Raw genomic sequence first — 18,046 nt, 5'->3', positions numbered from 1 at the left:
CTAATTTATTGTATTTCAGCATTAAACTCTGATTAAAGATCTTAATCTTCTTATCCTCTTTAAAAAAGATAACTAGCATATGCTTAGGCATGGAGATAGAGAAACTCGATAAAGCTATAACATTATGGAATATTGGAGTGAAAGAAACTTTCAAGGTCAACTAGTCAGCTGGTCAAAGCCTTTGATGTGTGGTTTCTGTGGTCCTGCAGTTCCCTTCTTACCATGCTTGGCTTTCTGTAAATTTATAGAATAAGGATGGGCATATGATAGCAATGGTGGCTCTTGCTGGCATTTGTTAAGGATGGAGGCAGAAAAATGAATGTGCCAGGTTGAAGGCTGCATTTTACTGGAGGGGATCATGGAGTTCACCTCTAGTTTTTATTTGTAAAAGTAAATACCTCCCTGTCAGCTGTCTTTCTTGGCAGCAAAGCTGATCTAACACAGTGGGAAGTTTATGAATTTCAAGCCATGACCCAGATTACTATGAAATCTCAGTCATGGAGAAGGATTGTGCATTGGCATGGGTGAGGAAAGTTTAAAGGATGATGAGTAGTCCTTGTCATCCTTCAGGATCCACTCCAGCTATCTGGTAGTTCTTTTTCTCCTCACAGTTCTGTAGGTCAGAAGTTATGGTGAGCTTGGCTGGGTTATCTGCTTAGGGTCTCACAGGGTGAAAGAGGTATCAGCTGGGCAGGGCCCTTATCTGAAAGCTCTGGGGCGAGAATCTGCTTCCAAATTCCTTTATGTTGTTGGCAGAATCAATTTCCTTGAGGTCATAAGACAGAGGTCTCTACTTTTTTTGTTGGCTGTTGGCTGAGGATTGCTCTCAGCTCGTAGGGACCACTCTTGGGTCCTTACCCCATAACCCCCTCCATTTCAGTAATAGAAGACCTCCCTCAAAGCAGATCTCTCATGCTTCAAATCTTTTTCATGCTCTGAATCTCTATGCTTTTCTCTTCTTCATCCAGCCAGGGAAAACATTGCTATTAAAGGGTTCATATGATTAGGTTACGTATACCTGAGTTATCAACTGATTAGTAACCTTAATTACATCTGCAAGGTCCTTTTGCCATTTAACAGTTATGAAAGTAACACCAAGTGGCAGATGACCCTGCATCACGGGGCCATCTAGAATTCTGCCATCACAGACAGTCACTTATAAAGCTGCTAGATTGGGAGTTCCTTTAGGGAAAAGAGCAGTTTTATTTATCTTTGCATCTAGCTTCTAATACAGGGCTTAGTAAATATCCAGGAGGGGTCTGTTGCGTAGATGAGATCTAGGATAAAAAGAGAAAATTCAAAATTGGTAATCTTGTATTAGGGTCAGGAGACCTTGAAGACTAAGACACCTGCTTGTTGAGATACTTATGGCAGAGAGTTTGTGAAGTCCAGTCAGATGACAGCTGGAATCCTTAACAGAAAAAACTTGAAAGCTCTGATAGACTGTAGAAATACATGTTTTAGTTGGATTAGTTTGTATATTTAACCCTATTTGTTATAATTTGTTTGTTTCTTCAGAAAATAAAACATTTAAAGTTCAGACAAGTGGAGAGGCAGATGTAGCTGAAAGAGTGGATCTAGAAGAGCTGATTGAATGTGCAACTGGTAAAATGGAGCTTTACGCAAGAGCTGACCTTTCTGAGCAAGTCGAAGGCAATTGTGAAATTGTAAATGAACTAGTTGCTGCCTCCACACAAAAAGGCCAGTTGAAGAAGAAAAGGTTGAGTGAACTGGGGATCACACAAGCTGATGACAACTTAATGTCACAGGAGATGTTTGTTTCAATTGTGGGGAACCAGTTCAAGTGGAATGGGAAGGGGAGTTTTGGCACATTTCTCTTCTGACCACTGTGATGTAAACAGATAGCAAAATATTGGATTTTGCACATGCTGCAAGAATCACTGCTGCTATCATACTTTTCTTCATGTCTATATTTTGTATCTGATATATTCAATTGGGTTTGAGTGAAACAGATTTATTTCTTGTCTGCAGGTGTTGCACATAAAACACTCTTTTTATAAAGAAGCTCATAAAAACATAAAATAGAAAATATTTCGAGATTTCTTATCTAGAAAGTCTTGCTTTTTCAAACACATAGTTCTCATATTAAGTCTATTAATAACTTTCTAGTATAAATACACTTTAGCACTTCAAAGAGGAGGAAGAAAGGCAGGGAATGCAAGATGAGCACACAAAAACGCAATAGGCATCAATGTGCAGTATTCTTATAGTTGTCTTTTTAATCCCAGTTATAGTGAGTCTGATATCTATGCTTTATTTGCATAATACTTGTCTTAAAAGCTTTTATGATTGGGAGGTTATCTCCCTTATCAGGCTTATTATTGAGAATCTGAGTGGGAATGCCTTTTTATGTTGAACTATGTAATCATCAAAACAGTAATAGCATAGCAGGTTTGAAACAGAAATGAAACGTGTTATTCAGAGCCAATGCATACATAGAGCATTTTCACTACTGCTGAATATGAGTGATTAAAAAGAAGGTGCTTTTCTTTCACCAGCAGTATTCTGATCAAATTTCTTACATAGTCAAAATGATTACCTATACAACCTGTATCAGCTCCGTGTTCTTGATATCATATTGTAAAATACAGCTTTTAAAAGTATTTATGTTTTTAAAAAGTATATGTGACATTAAAATTCCTACTGATTAAAATTATAATGATGAAATAATAAATTGAATCTTGGTATATTTTTCCAACTGCATTATGGGCCATAGTGCCTGTGTAGCATGTGTGATCCTTTGAAATACATACAATATTTTGATATCTTTTTAGTGTTTCAGAGTATTAAAATTTTTCCCCAGTCAAGTCATTTCTTAAATTTGAATAAATTATAATTTTATTTTTCAGATGCTACTAAATGTGGAAGGATTTATGTTAGATTTTTTTGTTTGACCATTGAAAGGCATTTTTCTTTTACTCTTGAAATCCTGTTGCAAAAGTAATGCTAATTAATTCTGCATCAACTTGAGCCAAATACTTATTTAAAAACCATTTATTCAACTTTAAAAAATCAAATTGGTTTTCCAATTAAATTTCCTTTTTATCTTAGATTTTAGACTTTGTATATTCTCTTGTAACTTGCTAGAGTATCAAGAGAATGACAAGTAACTAGGTAAGTTACTTATTTTTCCTTATTATAGGATGATGGTTTTTCAGATTTCATTTCTATCTTAGTTTAAATCTAATCTTACATTAATTTTTATTCAAATTATAAACTATTAGTGAATAGGCCTAGTGTATTCTTATTTAAGTCACATAGAGTACTTTTGCTTATTGGGGAGAGTTGAGCATCTCAGATGACTTAGTCCATGGAGTATAGAGAGAGCCCTGGAGGGATGTGGATTTGACAGTTGAGGTGAAAACACTGACATGGAAAAAATATTTACTTGAGTTTTAAGTATTAACGTATAGTAAAATCTGCTCTTCTGGGTCTTGTGACTTGTTTACATAGGGCTTGTCTATTACAAGATTATAAAAATATTTTATATTATCTTCTAGTACAAGTAGGCTTGTTTAAATTCACATTTCTAATCCATCTGTAATTTGGTTTTATGTGTGATATGGTGTAGAACTCTTTTTCTCTAAATCGTTAGCAAGTTCTCTTGATATTGTCTATTGAATAGTTCATTTTTTCCCCACTTAATTGGAATCGTGCTGAATTCCCGTGTTTGCCTACAGTTGACCCTCTGGCTTAAAAACTTCTGTCTGATAATCTCCAGCTAAATGTATATTCTGTTACTAGGATCCAGCTCACTAGCACTCAATCACATTTGACTAGAAAAAATGTTTTCTAGCCATCCTGCATTGTAGTAAGTTGTTTTTCCTCCTAGTGACTTGAGGAAAATGTAGCCTCACTTCCATTCCATTCTTATTTTTCAAAACCTTCTTGGCTATTGAGCTGCTTTTTTCTTTTTTTATTACCATTTATCAGCTTTTTTGATATAATAAAAAATCATCAATTTTAAGTCTACAATTCTGAGTCTTGACAAATATATATAGTTGTGTAACTACTACCACAAACACAATATTGAAAATTTTTATCATCTTTAAAAGTTCTCATTTTTCTTTGCAGTCAATCCCCCCCTCCCCAACCTTGGACCCTGGCAACCTCTGATCTGCTTTCAGTCACCATAGTTTTGCCTTTTCTAGAACTACATATAAAAAGAATGACTCATTATATAGTCTTTTGTGTCCATCTTCTTAAGCTTAGTATAATGCTTTAAAAATACATCTATGTTGTTTCCTGTGTCAGTAGTAGTTTGTTTTTATTGCTGAGTAGTTTTCCATTGTGTGGATATTGAGTATTGTGTATTCATTCACCCATTGATGGGCCACATGGGTTGTTTGTAGTATTTGATTATTATGAATAAAGTTGCTAAGAATATTTGGGTAAAGGTTTTTGTCTGAACATATTGTTTTTATTTCTCTGGTGGTAAATACCTGTGAGTGGGATTGCTGAGCTGTATAGTAAGTGCACATTTTACTTTATTAGAAAGTTCCAAATTGTCTTCCAAAGTGTCTATCCCATTTTGCTTTCCTACCAGCAGTGTATGAGAATTCTAGTTGCTCTACATCCTTGGTAACACTTGATATTGTCATTCTTTTAAATTTTAAGTATTCTAATGGATGTGCAGTGATAGCTCACTGTGTTTTCAATTTTCATTTCTCGTATGATTAATGATGTTTAGCATCTTTTCATGTGTTATTTGCCATTTCTATATCTTTGGTGAAGTGTCTATTCAAATCTTTAGCCTATATTAGTCCCCCCAAATCAGGTTGTTGTATTGAGTTGTAAAGTTTGTGTGTATTTTTTTTTAAAATTCTGGGTGCGAGTTTTTAATCAAATATATGTTTTGCAAATATTTCCTTTCTGCCTGTGGCTTGGGTTTTAATTTCTTAACAGTACCATTTAAGCAGCAGAAGTTTAAATTTTGATCAAGTCCAGTTTATCAATTTTTTTTTATGGCTTGTGCTTTTTATGTCTTATCTGAAAATCTTGTTTTCTCTTTTCCTACCTTCTTTTGGATTGAGGGTTTTAATTTATTTTAAATGGATCCATTTTACCTCTACCCTTGACTTATTATATATACATACATATATATATATAATATATATTATATATATTATATATTTTATAGTTTTGCTTCAGGGCAGTAGTTCTCAACCAGAAGCAAGTTTGGTCCCCTACCCCCATCCCAAAAGGACATTTGCCAAAGTCTAGAGACATTTTTGGTTGTCACAACTGGGAGTGAGGTGCTAATGGTATTAGGTAGAGGCCAGGGATGCCACTAAACATCTTAGAATGCACAGGACTACCCTCACATCTGGAATGACATTTTGGCCAAAAATGTCAATTGTGCCAAGATTGGCTCCTGCTCCACGTCAGGGCTTGGCAACTTTTTCTGTAAAGAATCAGAGTAAATATTTTATGCTTTTTATGACACACATGGTCTCATATTTCCTTCTACCCACCCCGTTCCAAAATGTAAAAAAATCTTAGCTTCTGAACTGTACAAAAATAAGTAGCAAGATGGATTTGGCCTGAATTTGCTGACCCCTGCTCTAGAGTTTACAATAGACATAAACTACCTTCAAATATTTTATCATCTTATATGTAAGGTCCATTTTCCCTTCTATCCTTTGTACTATTGTTGTCAAACATGTTACTCTAACATATGTTATAAGCCCCTCAATATTTTACGTCATTTTTGCCTTAAACTATTAGCCTTCAGAAAGATTTTAAAATGTATCTTTTATGTTTATTAACGTATGGACCATTTCTGGTACTCTTCATTCTTCATTGTATAGATCCAAATTTCTATTTGGTATCATTCCACCTGAATAACTTTCTGTATCATTTCTTTTGGTATAGGTCTGCTGACAATGAATTCTTCTAGATTTCGTTAGTCTGAAAATGCCTTTATTTTGTCTTCAAGTTTGAAAGATGACTTTTTGCTGCTTAGAGAATTCTGAATTGACCGTGTATCTCAGTATTTAAAGATGTTGTTCCACTGTCATTTTGCTTACATAGTTTCTGGCAAGAAGCCAGTTTTTAAGATTTTATCTCTAGTTATCAGCAATTTCATTATCCTGTATATTTGTATGGATTTCTTTGTTTATTCTGCATGGAGTTCATTGTACTTCTTCATTGTGTGAGTTTATTTTTTCAGATGATTTTTCTGTTCTACTCTCTCTCATCTCTTTCCTTGACTCTAATTACATGCATGTTACTCTGGGGTTTTTTTGTCCCTAAGGTCACTGATGCATTATTCATTTTTCAGTTTTCTGTTTATGTGTTTCAGTTTGGATAGTTTCTATTGCTATGTCTTCAAGTTTACTAAAATTTTCTTCCGCACAGTTTAAACTGCTGTTAATCTCACCCAATGAATTGTTCATTTCAGATATTATATTTTTTAAATCCCAAGATGGTTTTTTGCGGGGACTCTTTATAACATCTTTCCTTTCTCTCTTCAACATGATTGTATTTACTTCTACTTCCTTGATCATATAGGACATATTTATAATACCTATTGTAATATCCTTATTGTAAGCACCTCTGTTGCTTCTGTGTCTGTTTCTATTGATTGATTTTTCTCTTGGTTATGCGTCATATTTTCCTGTTTCTTTGCTGGCTGCTTATTTCTTTTTGTTTGTTTGTTTGTTTTTTGCAGTACGCGGGCCTCTCACTGTTGTGGTCTCTCCCGTTGCGGAGCACAGGCTCTGGACACGTAGGCTCAGTGGCCATGGTTCATGGGCCTAGCCGCTTCGCAGCATGTGGGATCTTCCCAGACCGGGGCACTAACCCGTGTCCCCTGCATTGGCAGGCAGACTCTCAACCACTGTGCCACCAGGGAAGCCCTGGCTGCTTATTTCTGATTGGGTGCTAGTCATCATGAATTTTATGTTATTGCTGTAATTTGTTTTAGTCCTTTAAAATGTTGGGTTTTTTTTTTTTCCTGGAATGCAGTTACTTGGAATCAGTTGAATCCTTTCAATGTTTGCTCTTAAGCTCTGTTTGAGCAGCCTATAGTCTAGGGCTAATTTATACCTCCCTTCCCCTTTCTAGAAATCTATCTGGTGCCCCATGTATTTTGAGGTCTTTTCACTCTGGCTGGTAGGAGTGAAGTTTTTCCTGCTCGTTCTTTTCTGGTGACCCTTTCCACAGCCTTGCACAGTTTCTTCTCACACATATGCAGGTTGGTACTCAACCAGTACTCAAGGAGACCCACTGCAGGTTTCTGAAGCTCTCTTTCTGTGCATCTCCCTTCTCTAGTACTCTGCATTGCAAATTCTGGGTGCCTTGGCCTCTAAACTCAAATTTCTGTTTCCTTACCTTAGTGAATCAACTGTGCTCTGTTCCCCCTCCCTGTACTGAAGCCTGGAAACTGCCTCCAGGCAGTAAGCTGCTATAATTTTGTTTCCCTTCTCAGGTATCACAGTACTGTGTTACCTGTTGTCTGATGTCAGGAAAACCATTGTCTCGTGTTTTGTCCAGTTTTCTAGTTATTTAAGGCAGGAGGGTAAATCTGAAACTTGTTAGTCAGTCTTGACTAGAAGTGAAATTCTTCTTGAATGCTCCAGGTTGGAACCATTTCCAAAGGAAATGGGTGTCTCTATGTTAGAACCAGTTGGTAACCAGGTCAAATTTCTGAGTTTCTCTAGCTTATTTCTGTTGAAATCTTTACTAGACTGGTTGGTATTTGACCATAAAAACATGTTTGGCACATTTAAATAAAGGGGAGTGTGGGTGGGGTGGTGTCACAGGCCATTAACTTTTTCGGTTGAACACATTCACATTCTAGAATCTTAGCCAACCCTAATTTGGTTTGCTCACATCCAAAATTAGGAGTTTTCTGCATTCAGACTTATTTGTGTGGGTGAGGTCAAGGCTGATTGGTAAATAGAATCCTGTCTTATTAAGAAGCATGTGTGAGCTTACCATGCATGCATGCTTTTGGAGTCCAGCTTTTACTGCCTTCAGGCCAGGTGGGCTGACAACTTTCTCACTGAAATAATCTTGGTGTATAGCTCTTTAAAGGCCATTTTGAATCAAATTGGACCAATTTAGCAAGCAATTAAAAACTAATTAGAATCTTTGCATTATTTTCATGTGAAGCATAATGCATTGCAGTTACTTGTGAATGTTCTTGCAAAATCAAGTATCCCTAATTTATAGTTGGTCCTTGAGCTAGAGGCAGCTTTCCTAGGTGATAGCTGGTGATATTTTCCATCAAGACTTTTAGGAATTCACATACTGTTTTATTTTAGATTGCTCAAAAACTTTCTGAAGGTGTTAGTCATATTAACATTAATGTGGCTTTTGGTACATTAATAAAATGCTCCTGCACTTAGCTTTTCTTCAGTGCTTACAAGGTACCAAATGAGCTGTAAGGAAGATGAGCAGACAGTTTAACACTTTCTAAAGTAATATTAAGCTTTATAGCACTAGAAATCTATTTAATTCCCTTTCATTGCTTCTAAAATGCATTTCAAATCTCTTGTCATTGGTAAAATGCTCAGAGACATTGGAGAGTTATTTTTGACTTGGTGTCTATATCTAAAATTTGCTAGTGAGACAAATCCTCTCCAGTGCTAGAGGAAATTAACATTTTGGCTTTTCAACATAGTTATCGATTAGGTTAGAGTTTACAGTTCCCTGGAGGCTTTCAATTTTATGGGTTTAGAAAGGCTAACAGATTTCATACTCCTTGGTTTTGGAAAGTCACATTGTCTTGGTCACAGAGTTTTCCTCTAAACCCAATTTTCTGTTCTTTTAAATAACCATTTTGTTAAGCCAAGTCTCTGTAATTCCGTATTACATAGATGTTGTCCCTTAATTTGAAAAGCAGAATCAATGGCTGTAATTCTCTTTTTAATCAGTGAAAAACGCATTTGTCTAGGCTGTAATTGACTATTCAGCAATTGATAAGGGAAGGTTCTGGCTCTGTGGAATGTAATACCTAATTTGCTGATGGCATTATGCTGGGATGAGGGGAGAGAGCAAATGTGCTCTGCAGAACACTGCCACTTAAAAGCTTTTCTGGAGGGGAGGCTGATATGCACTAGTAATGTTAGATAAGTGCTTACACTATGAAATCAACTGCATAATGTCACATGGAAAGATCTGAGAATATTAAAGCAAATATTGACAATAGTAAAGCCAAGTCATTTTTTCCAAGACAGAAATGTTGGTATACAGGTATTTTTCTGTAACATGTGTTAGGGCATCTAGGTACTTGAGGAAAGAGATTGGGTCTTTTCTGCATCCAATTTTTGAAGATGTTAAGGATGTAGGAAATGGCAGGAGTATAGGAGGCTCTCAGAAGATACTATTTTAGAGATCATGGAAATGTATGAATATCTCATGTTTATCCAGCCCTTTTGCTTCTAGAGAGTCTAAGGGTAATTTCCACAGGACATGGAGGTGAAATTATTTCAAGTTCAGCACTCATGGTGTTGGTTGTGAATGCATGTGAGTCTGAGTCTTCCGGTATTGCCCAGCCATTTCTAGAGACCAAGCATGTAGGGTCATTATTTCAGCCCCTTTATGTTTTTTTTTCCATGCCGGCTCTGTAAGATAACAAGGCTAGAGTACTAGAGGATGATTCTCAGCACTTAGCTGCACATTAGAGTCACTTGGTGCACTTAAAAAAAAAAAAAAACCTTATGGGGGACTTCCCTGGTGGCACAGTGGTTAAGAATCTGCCTGCCAATGCAGGGGACACGGGTTCGATCCCTGGTCCAGGAAGATCCCACATGCCACGGTGCATCTAAGCCCGTGAGCCACAACTACTGAGCCCGCGTGCCACAACCACTGAAGCCCACGCGCCTAGAGCCCGTGCTCCACAACAAGAGAAGCCACTGCAATGAGAAGTCCTCTCACTGCATCAGAGAGTAGACCCTGCTCGCCGCAACTAGAGAAAGCCCATGTACAGCAATGAAGACCCAACACAGCCAAAAATAATATAAATAAATAAATTAATTAATTAAAAAAAACCACCTTATGCATAGGCACCCCCACCCTCTCAAGATTCTGAAGTAACTGGTCTAAATCAGTTCCGGCATAAATAATTTAAAAGAAAACATCTGTTACATTACTGCCTGGTGGTCATGTATGCAAGAAAGCCCAGAACTCTAAATGTCTAGAGTCGTGTGAAAATTCCTTTTTCTTGACTTCTGCCACCAACTACCCATGTGACCTTGAACATCTGAATAACCCACCTGAACGTTTTCTGACTTGAGAAATGGGAATAATACAGCTTTGCTGACGTGCTTTAAGTTAATTTCAGAAGCGTTCCTTAATGTCCAAGTCTCTTAGCTAAGTATTAATATGATAATGTCTGAGTATTCATCCAGTGACGTATATGGAGAGTGCTGTATGTAAGGCATCCTGCTGGGCATTGTGGGAGAGTGAAGGATGTGTAAGATCCAGCTCCTGCACTCAAGGAACTTGGGTAGGTGGGGAAACACCTAGAAAGAAGTCCCATAGAATCTCACACTGTGGCAAATGATCAATCAAGGTATATAGAGAAGAGAGCGCTGTAGACTGGGTGGTAGGGTGACCAACTCATCCGGTTTAACAGCAACTTTCCTGGTTCTAGAAATGAAAGTTCCATGTCCTCGGAAAGCCTGCTGTCATCCTACAGTGTTTAAGGCTTAGCAGTGATTGGAGTGTGTCCTGGAGGGGCATTTTAGGTGGTGGCAAAAATAATAATTGCCTCTCTACTAATTCTCAACATACACCCCTGTTACAACCCAGCAATTTTTTCCCAGCTATATAGAACCACAAGAAATGGGTTCATAGCAGTGTTACCAACCAGGGTTCTTGGGCTTCCTTAATCAACAGAAATTGATAAGGGACCAGACAAGGGTTTACTGGGGTCCCTGCTGCAGCAGGGGGTAGTAAAAACAAGTAACCTGTTTCCTTGCTCACTCCTGAGGGGGGGCAAGCTCATTTCTTATATGGGGTCGAGGGTAGGGGCAAGTCCAGGGGCGGGCCAGAAGGATGGCTTAGGTGGTTTGCCCACCCCTTTGGTGGTGGTGTGTGCAGGGGCATGCTAAAACCTGCTTTTGCTCCCAACGCCCTGCTTTTGCTCCCAACACCCTGCTTTTGCTCCTGGCTTTTCAGAAGTGGCGGTTGGTCTTTTTGGTCTTTTTGTATCTTATTGTCCCATAATTTGCCCCTACTGGGCATGCAGGCAGTTACTTTTAGTCCCTTATAATTTCTTTGTATTCTGTTGCTCAAGGAGATGTTTGTCCACGTGCAAGCACTGCAGCAAAGGGTCCCAGGTCCCAGCCTGTCTCAGCAGCATGGCTCATACTAAGCCCCAAATTGCAGACAACCCAAATGTCTACCAACAGGAGAATGGATAGGTAATTGTGGTATTTTCACAACCCAGACTAGTGCATACAACATGGGTGAATTTCTCAGATATAATGTTGGGTGAAAGAAGCCAGACATATAAAGTAGCAGAATCTATATGATTCTATTTATAGGAAGCTTAAAAGAAGGCAAACCTATTTTGTATGATAGAAGAAAGAGCAACTGATTAACTCTAGTAGGGGGCTATTTAGAAGGGAATTTGAGGGAGAACTGGTATGCTGGAGAGATTCCTTCTCTTGATCTGGTTAGTAGTTACATTGGATATATGTGTGTTTGTGTGTGTGTGTGTGTGTGTGTTCATTCAAACTTCATCTAGGATTTGTGCACTTTACTAAACATGGTTTCTCAAAAAAATTTTTTTCTTTTTTAAAAAATTTATTCTTTTTTTATACAGCAGTTTCTTATTAGTTATCTATTTTATACATATTAGTGTATATATGTTAATCCCAATCTCCCAATTATTCCACCACCATCACTGCCCGCCCCCACTTTCCTCCTCTGGTGTCCATACGTTTGTTCTCTACATCTGTGTCTCTAATTTTGCCTTGCAAACCGGTTCATCTGTACCATTTTTCTAGATTCCACATATATGCATTAGTATATGATATTTGTTTTTCTCTTTCTGACTTATTTCACTCTGTATGACAGTCTTTATGTCCATCCACATCTCTACAAATAACCCAATTTCATTCCTTTTTATGGCTGAGTAATATTCCATTGTATATATGCATCACATCTTCTTTATCCATTCGTCTGTTGATGGGCATTTAGGTTGCTGCCTTGACCTGGCTATTGTAAATAGTATTTCAATGAACATTGGGGTGTATGCGTCTTTTTGAATTATGGTTTTCTCTGGGTATATGCCCAATAGTGGGATTTCTGGGTCATATGGTAATTCTATATTTAGTTTTTTAAGGAACCTCCATACTGTTCTCCATAGTGGCTGTATCAATTTACATTCCCACCAATAGTGCAAGAGGGTTCCCTTTTCTCCACATCCTCTCCAGCATTTGTTGTTTGTAGATTTTCTGACGATGCCCATTCTAACTGGTGTGAGGTGATACCTCGTTGTAATTTTGATTTGCATTTCTCTAGTAATTAGTGATGTTGAGCAGCTTTTCATGTGCCTTTTGGCCATCTGTATGTCTTCTTTGGAGAAATGTCTGTTTAGGTCTCCTGCCCATTTTTTAATTGGGTTTTTTTTTTTTAATATTGAGCTGCATGAGCTGTTTATATATTTTGGAGATTAATCCTTTGTCCTTTGATTCGTTTGCAAATATTTTCTCCCATTCTGAGGGTTGTCTTTTCGTCTTGTTTATAGTTTTCTTTGCTGTGCAAACGCTTTTAAGTTTCATTAGGTCCCATTTGTTTAGTTTTGTTTTTATTTCCATTACTCTAGGAGGTGGGTCAAAAAAGATCTTGCTGTGATTTATGTCAAAGAGTGTTCTTCCTAGGGGCTTCCCTGGTGGTACAGTGCTTAAGAATCTGCCTGCCAATGCAGGGGACATGGGTTCAGGTCCGGGAAGAGCCCACATGCCGTGGAGCAATGAAGCCAGTGCACCACAACTACTGAGCCTGTGCTCTAGAGCCTGTGAGCCACAACTACTAAACCCACATGCAACAACTACTGAAGCCTGCGCACCTAGTGCCCATGCTTTGCAACAAGAGAAGCCACCGCAATGAGAAGCCCGCACACCACAACGAAGAGTAGCCCCCGCTCGCTGCAACTAGAGAAAGCCCGCACACAGCAACGAAGACCCAACACAATCCAAACTAAAAGTAAATAAATTTATTATTTTTTAAAAGTGTTCTTAGGTTTTCCTCTAAGAGTTTCATAGTGTCTGGTCTTACATTTAGGTCTTTAATCCATTTTGAGTTTATTTTTGTGTATGGTGTTAGGAAGTGTTCTAGTTTCATTCTTTTACATGTAGTTGTCTAGTTTTCCCAGCACCACTTATTGAAGGGACTGTCATTTCTCCATTGTATATCCTTGCCTCCTTTGTCATAGATTAGTTGACCATAGGTGTGTGGGTTTATCTCTGGGCTTTCTATCCTGTTCCATTGATCTATATTTCTGTTTTTGTGCCAGTACCATATTTTCTTGATTACTGTAGCTCTGTAGTATAATCTGAAGTCAGGGAGTCTGATTCCTGCAGCTCCATTTTTTTCCATCAAGATTGCTTTGGCTATTCAGGGTCTTTTTTGTCTCCATACAAAATTTTAAGATTTTTTATTCTAGCTCTGTAAAAAATGCCATTGGTAATTTGATAGGGATTGCATTGAATCTGTAGATTGCTTTGGGTAGTATAGTCATTTTCACAATATTAATTCTTCCAATTCAAGAATATGACAATCTTTCAATCTGTTTGTGTCATCTTTGCTTTCTTTCATCAGTGTCTTATAGTTTTCTGAGTACAGGTCTTTTAACTCCTTAGGTAGGTTTATTCCTAGGTATTTTATTCTTTTTGTTGCAATGGTGAATGGGATTGTTTCCTTAATTTCTCTTTCTGATCTTTCGTTGTTAGTGTATAGGGATGCAAGTGATTTCTGTGCATTAATTTTGTATCCTGAAACTTAACCACATTCATTGATTAGCTATAGTACTTTTCTGGTGGCATCTTTAGGATTATCTATGTATAGTATTATGTCATCTGCAAACAGTGACAGTTTTACTTCTTCTTTTCCAATTTGTATTCCTTTTATTTCTTTTTCTTCTCTGATTGCCATGGCTAGGACTTCCAAAACTATGTTGTATAACAGTGGTGAGAGTGGACATCCTTGATTTTAGAGGAAATGCTTTCAGTTTTTCACCATTGAGAATGATGTTTGCTGTGGATTTGTCATATATGGCCTTTATTATGTTGAGGTAGATTCCCTCTATGCCCACTTTCTGAGGGTTTTTATCATAAATGGGTGTTGAATTTTGTTGAAAGCTTTTTCTGTATCTATTGAGATGATCGTATGTTTTTTATTCTTCAATTTGTTAATATGGTGTTTCACATTGATTGATTTATGTATATTGAAGAATCCTTGCATCCCTGGGATAAATCCCACTTGATTGTGGTGTATGATCCTTTTAATGTGTTACTGGATTCTGTTTACTAGCATTTTGTTGAGTATTTTTGCATCTATATTCATCAGTGATATAGGTCTGTAATTTTCTATTTTTGTAGTATCTTTGTCTGGTTTTGGTATCAGGGTGATGGTGGCCTCATAGAATGAGTTTGGGAGTGTTCCTTCCTCTGCAATTTTTTGGATGAGTTTGAGAAGGATGGGTGTTAATTCTTCTCTAAATGTTTGATAGAATTCACCTGTGAAGCCATCTGGTTCTGGACTTTTGTTTGTTGGGAGTTTTTTAACCACAGTTTCAATTTCATTACTTGTAATTGGTCTGTTCATATTTTCTATTTCTTCCTGGTTCAGTCTTAGAAGTTTCTAAGAATTTGTCCATTTCTTCCAGGTTGTCCATTTTATTGGCATAGAGTTGCTTGTAGTAGTCTCTTATGATGCTTTGTATTTCTGGGGTGTCCGTTGTAACTTCTTTTTCATTTCTAATTTTATTGATTTGAGTCCTCTCCCTCTTTTTCTTGATGAGTCTGGCTAAGATGAGGAGACTCATCTTCTCAAAAAACCAACTTTTAGTTTTATTGATCCTTGCTGTTGTTTTCTTTGTTTCTATTTCATTTATTTCTGCTCTGATCTTTATGATTTCTTTCCTTCTACTAACTTTGGGTTTTGTTTGTTCTTCTTTCTCTAGCTCCTTTAGGTGTAAGGTTAAATTGTTTATTTGAGATTTTTCTTGTTTCTTGAGGTAGGATTGTATTGCTATAACCTTCCCTCCTAGAACTGCTTTTGCCGTGTTCCATAGGTTTTGGATAGTCGTGTTTTCTTTGTCATTTGTCTCTAGGTATTTTTTGATTTCCTCTTTGATTTCTCCCATGGTTTCTAGGTTATTTAGTAATGTATTGTTTAGCCTCCATGTGTTTTTCTTTTACATTTTTTCCCTGTAATTGATTTCTAATCTCATAGTCTTGTGGTTGGAAAAGACGCTTGATATGATTTCAATTTTCTTAAATTTACTGAGGCTTGATTTATGACCCAGGATGTGATCTTTCCTGGAGAAAGTTCCATGTGCACTTGAGAAGAAAGTGTAATCTGCTGTTTTCGGATGGAATGTCCTATAAATAGCAATTAAATCTATCTGGTCTATTGTGTCATTTAAAGCTTGTGTTTCCTTATTAATTTTCTGCCTGGTTGATCTGTCCACTGGTGTAAGTCAGGTGTTAAAGTCCCCCACTATTGTTGTGCTACTGTCGATTTCCTCTTTTTTTTTTTTTTTTTGCGGTACACAGGCCTCTCACTGTTGTGGCCTCTCCAGTTGTGGAGCACAGGCTCCGGGTGCACAGGCTCAGCGGCCATGGCTTACGTGCCCAGCTGCTCCACGGCATGTGGGATCTTCCCGGACCAGAGCACGAACCCGCGTCCCCTGCATTGGTAGATGGACTCTCAACCACTGCGCCACCAGGGAAGCCCCAGATTTCCTCTTTTTTAGGTGTTAGCATTTGCTTTATGTATTGTGGTGCTCCTATGTTGGGTTCTTCTTGGATTGGTCCCTTGATCATTATATAGTGTCCTTCTTTGTCTTTTGTAATAGTCATTATTTTAAATCTATTTTATCTGATATGAGTATTGCTTCTCCAGTTTTCTTTTGATTTCCATTTGCATGGAATATCTTTCCATCCCCTCACTTTCAGTCTGTATGTGTCCCTTGGTCTGAAGTGGGTCTCTTTTAGACAGCATATATATGGGTCTTGTTTTTGTATCCATTCAGCGAGCCTGTGTCTTTTTGGTTGCAGTATTTTATCCATTCACATTTAAGGTAATTATTGATATGTATGTTCCTATTACCATTTTCTAAATTGTTTCGGGTTTGTTTTTGTAGGTCTTTTTCTTCTCTTGTGTTTCCCACTCAGAGAAGTTCCTTTAGCCTTTGTTGTAGAGCTGGCTTGGTGGTGCTGAATTCTCTTAGCTTTTGTTTGTCTTTAAAGCTTTTGATTTCTCCATCAAATCTGAATGAGATCTTTGCTGGGTGGAATAATCTTGGTTGTAGGTTCTTCCCTTTCATCACTTTAAATATATCATGCCACTCCCTTCTGGCTTGTAGAGTTTCTGCTGAGAAATCAGCTGTTAACCTTATGGGAGTTCCCTTGTATGTTATTTGTTGTTTTTCCCTTGTTGCTTTTAATAATTTTTCTTTGTCTTTACTTTTTGTCAATTTGATTACTATGTGTCTTGGTGTGTTTCTCCTTGGGTTTATCCTGCCTGGGACTCTCTGTGCTTCCTGGACTTGGGTGGCTATTTCCTTTCCCATGTTAAGGAAGTTTTCAACTATAATCTCTTCAAATATTTTCTCGGGTCCTTTCTCTCTCTCTTCTCCTTCTACGACCCCTATAATGTGAATATTGGTGTGTTTAATGTTGTCCCAGAAGTCTCTTAGGCTGTCTTCATTTCTTTTCATTCTTTTTTCTTTATTCTCTCTTGCAACGTGAATTCCACCATTGTGTCTTCCAGGTCACTTATCCGTTGTTCTGCCTCAGTTATTCTGCTATTGATTCCTTTCAGTGTATTTTTCATTTGCGTTATTGTATTGTTCATCTGTTTGTTTTTTCTTTAATTTTTCTGGGTGTTTTTTCTTTAATTCTTCTAGGTCTTTGTCAAACATTTCTTGCATCTTTTCGATCTTTGCCTCCATTCTTTTTCTGAGGTCCTGGGTCATCTTTACTCTCATTATTCTGAATTCTTTCTCTGTAAGGTTGCCTATCTCCAGTTCATTTAGTTGTTTTTCTGGGGTTTTATCTTGTTCCTTCATCTGGTACATAGCTCTCTGTCTTTTCTTCTTGTCTATCTTTCTGTGAATGTGGTTTTTGTTCCACAGGCTTCAGGACTGTAGTTCTTGCTTCTGCTGTCTGCCCTCTGGTGGATGAGGCTATCTAAGATGCTTGTGCAAGCTTCCTGATGGGAGGGACTGCTGGTGGGCAGAGCTCAATAAAACTTTAATCTGCTTGTCTGCTGATGGGTGGGGCTGAGTTCCCTCCCTGTTGGTTGTTTGTCCTGCGGTGACCCAGCGCAGAGCCCACAGTCTCCTTGGTGGGGTTAATGTCAGACTCCAGGAGGGCTCATGCCAAGGAGTATTTCCTAGAACTTCTGCTGCCAGTCTCCTTGTCCCCACCGTGAACCACAGCTGCCCCCTGCCTCTGCAGGAGACCCTCCAACACTAGCAGGTAGGTCTGGTTCAATCCCCTCTGGGGTCACTGTTCCTTCCCCCTGAGTTCTGATGTGCATACGACTTTGTGTGTGCCCTCCAAGAGTGGAGTCTCTGTTTCTCCCAGTCCTGTTGAAGTCCTGCAATCAAATCCCTTGAGCCTTCAAAGTCTAATTCTCTGGGGATTCCTCCTTCTGTTGCTGGACCCCCAGGTTGGGAAGCCTGACATGGGGCTCAGAACCTTCACTCCAATGGGTGGACTTCTGTGGTATAATTGTTCTCCAGTTTGTGAGTCACCCACCCAGCGGTTATGGGATTTGATTTTACTGTGATTGTGTCCCTCCTACCATCTCAGTGCAGCTTCTCCTTTGTCTCTGG

General features: G+C 38.1%; 1 protein-coding gene across 1 annotated transcript in view; it reads left to right on the top strand.

Moving 5' to 3' along the window:
- SHCBP1 (SHC binding and spindle associated 1) overlaps positions 1-4,372 on the top strand; it is a 39,623-nt gene extending 35,251 nt beyond the window's left edge. Inside the window, exon 13 of the mRNA XM_032614769.1 lies at positions 1,519-4,372. Coding sequence (XP_032470660.1) covers positions 1,519-1,844 — 326 coding nt within the window. The 3' untranslated portion in view covers positions 1,845-4,372. The remainder of the gene's footprint in view (positions 1-1,518) is intronic.
- Positions 4,373-18,046: the final 13,674 nt, after the last annotated feature.

Source organism: Phocoena sinus, chromosome 19, assembly GCF_008692025.1.
Source record: "Phocoena sinus isolate mPhoSin1 chromosome 19, mPhoSin1.pri, whole genome shotgun sequence".
In the NCBI taxonomy this organism is placed as follows: domain Eukaryota; kingdom Metazoa; phylum Chordata; class Mammalia; order Artiodactyla; family Phocoenidae; genus Phocoena; species Phocoena sinus.
Note: the sequence above shows the minus strand (reverse complement) of the source record. Positions and strands in the feature narration are given on the sequence as shown.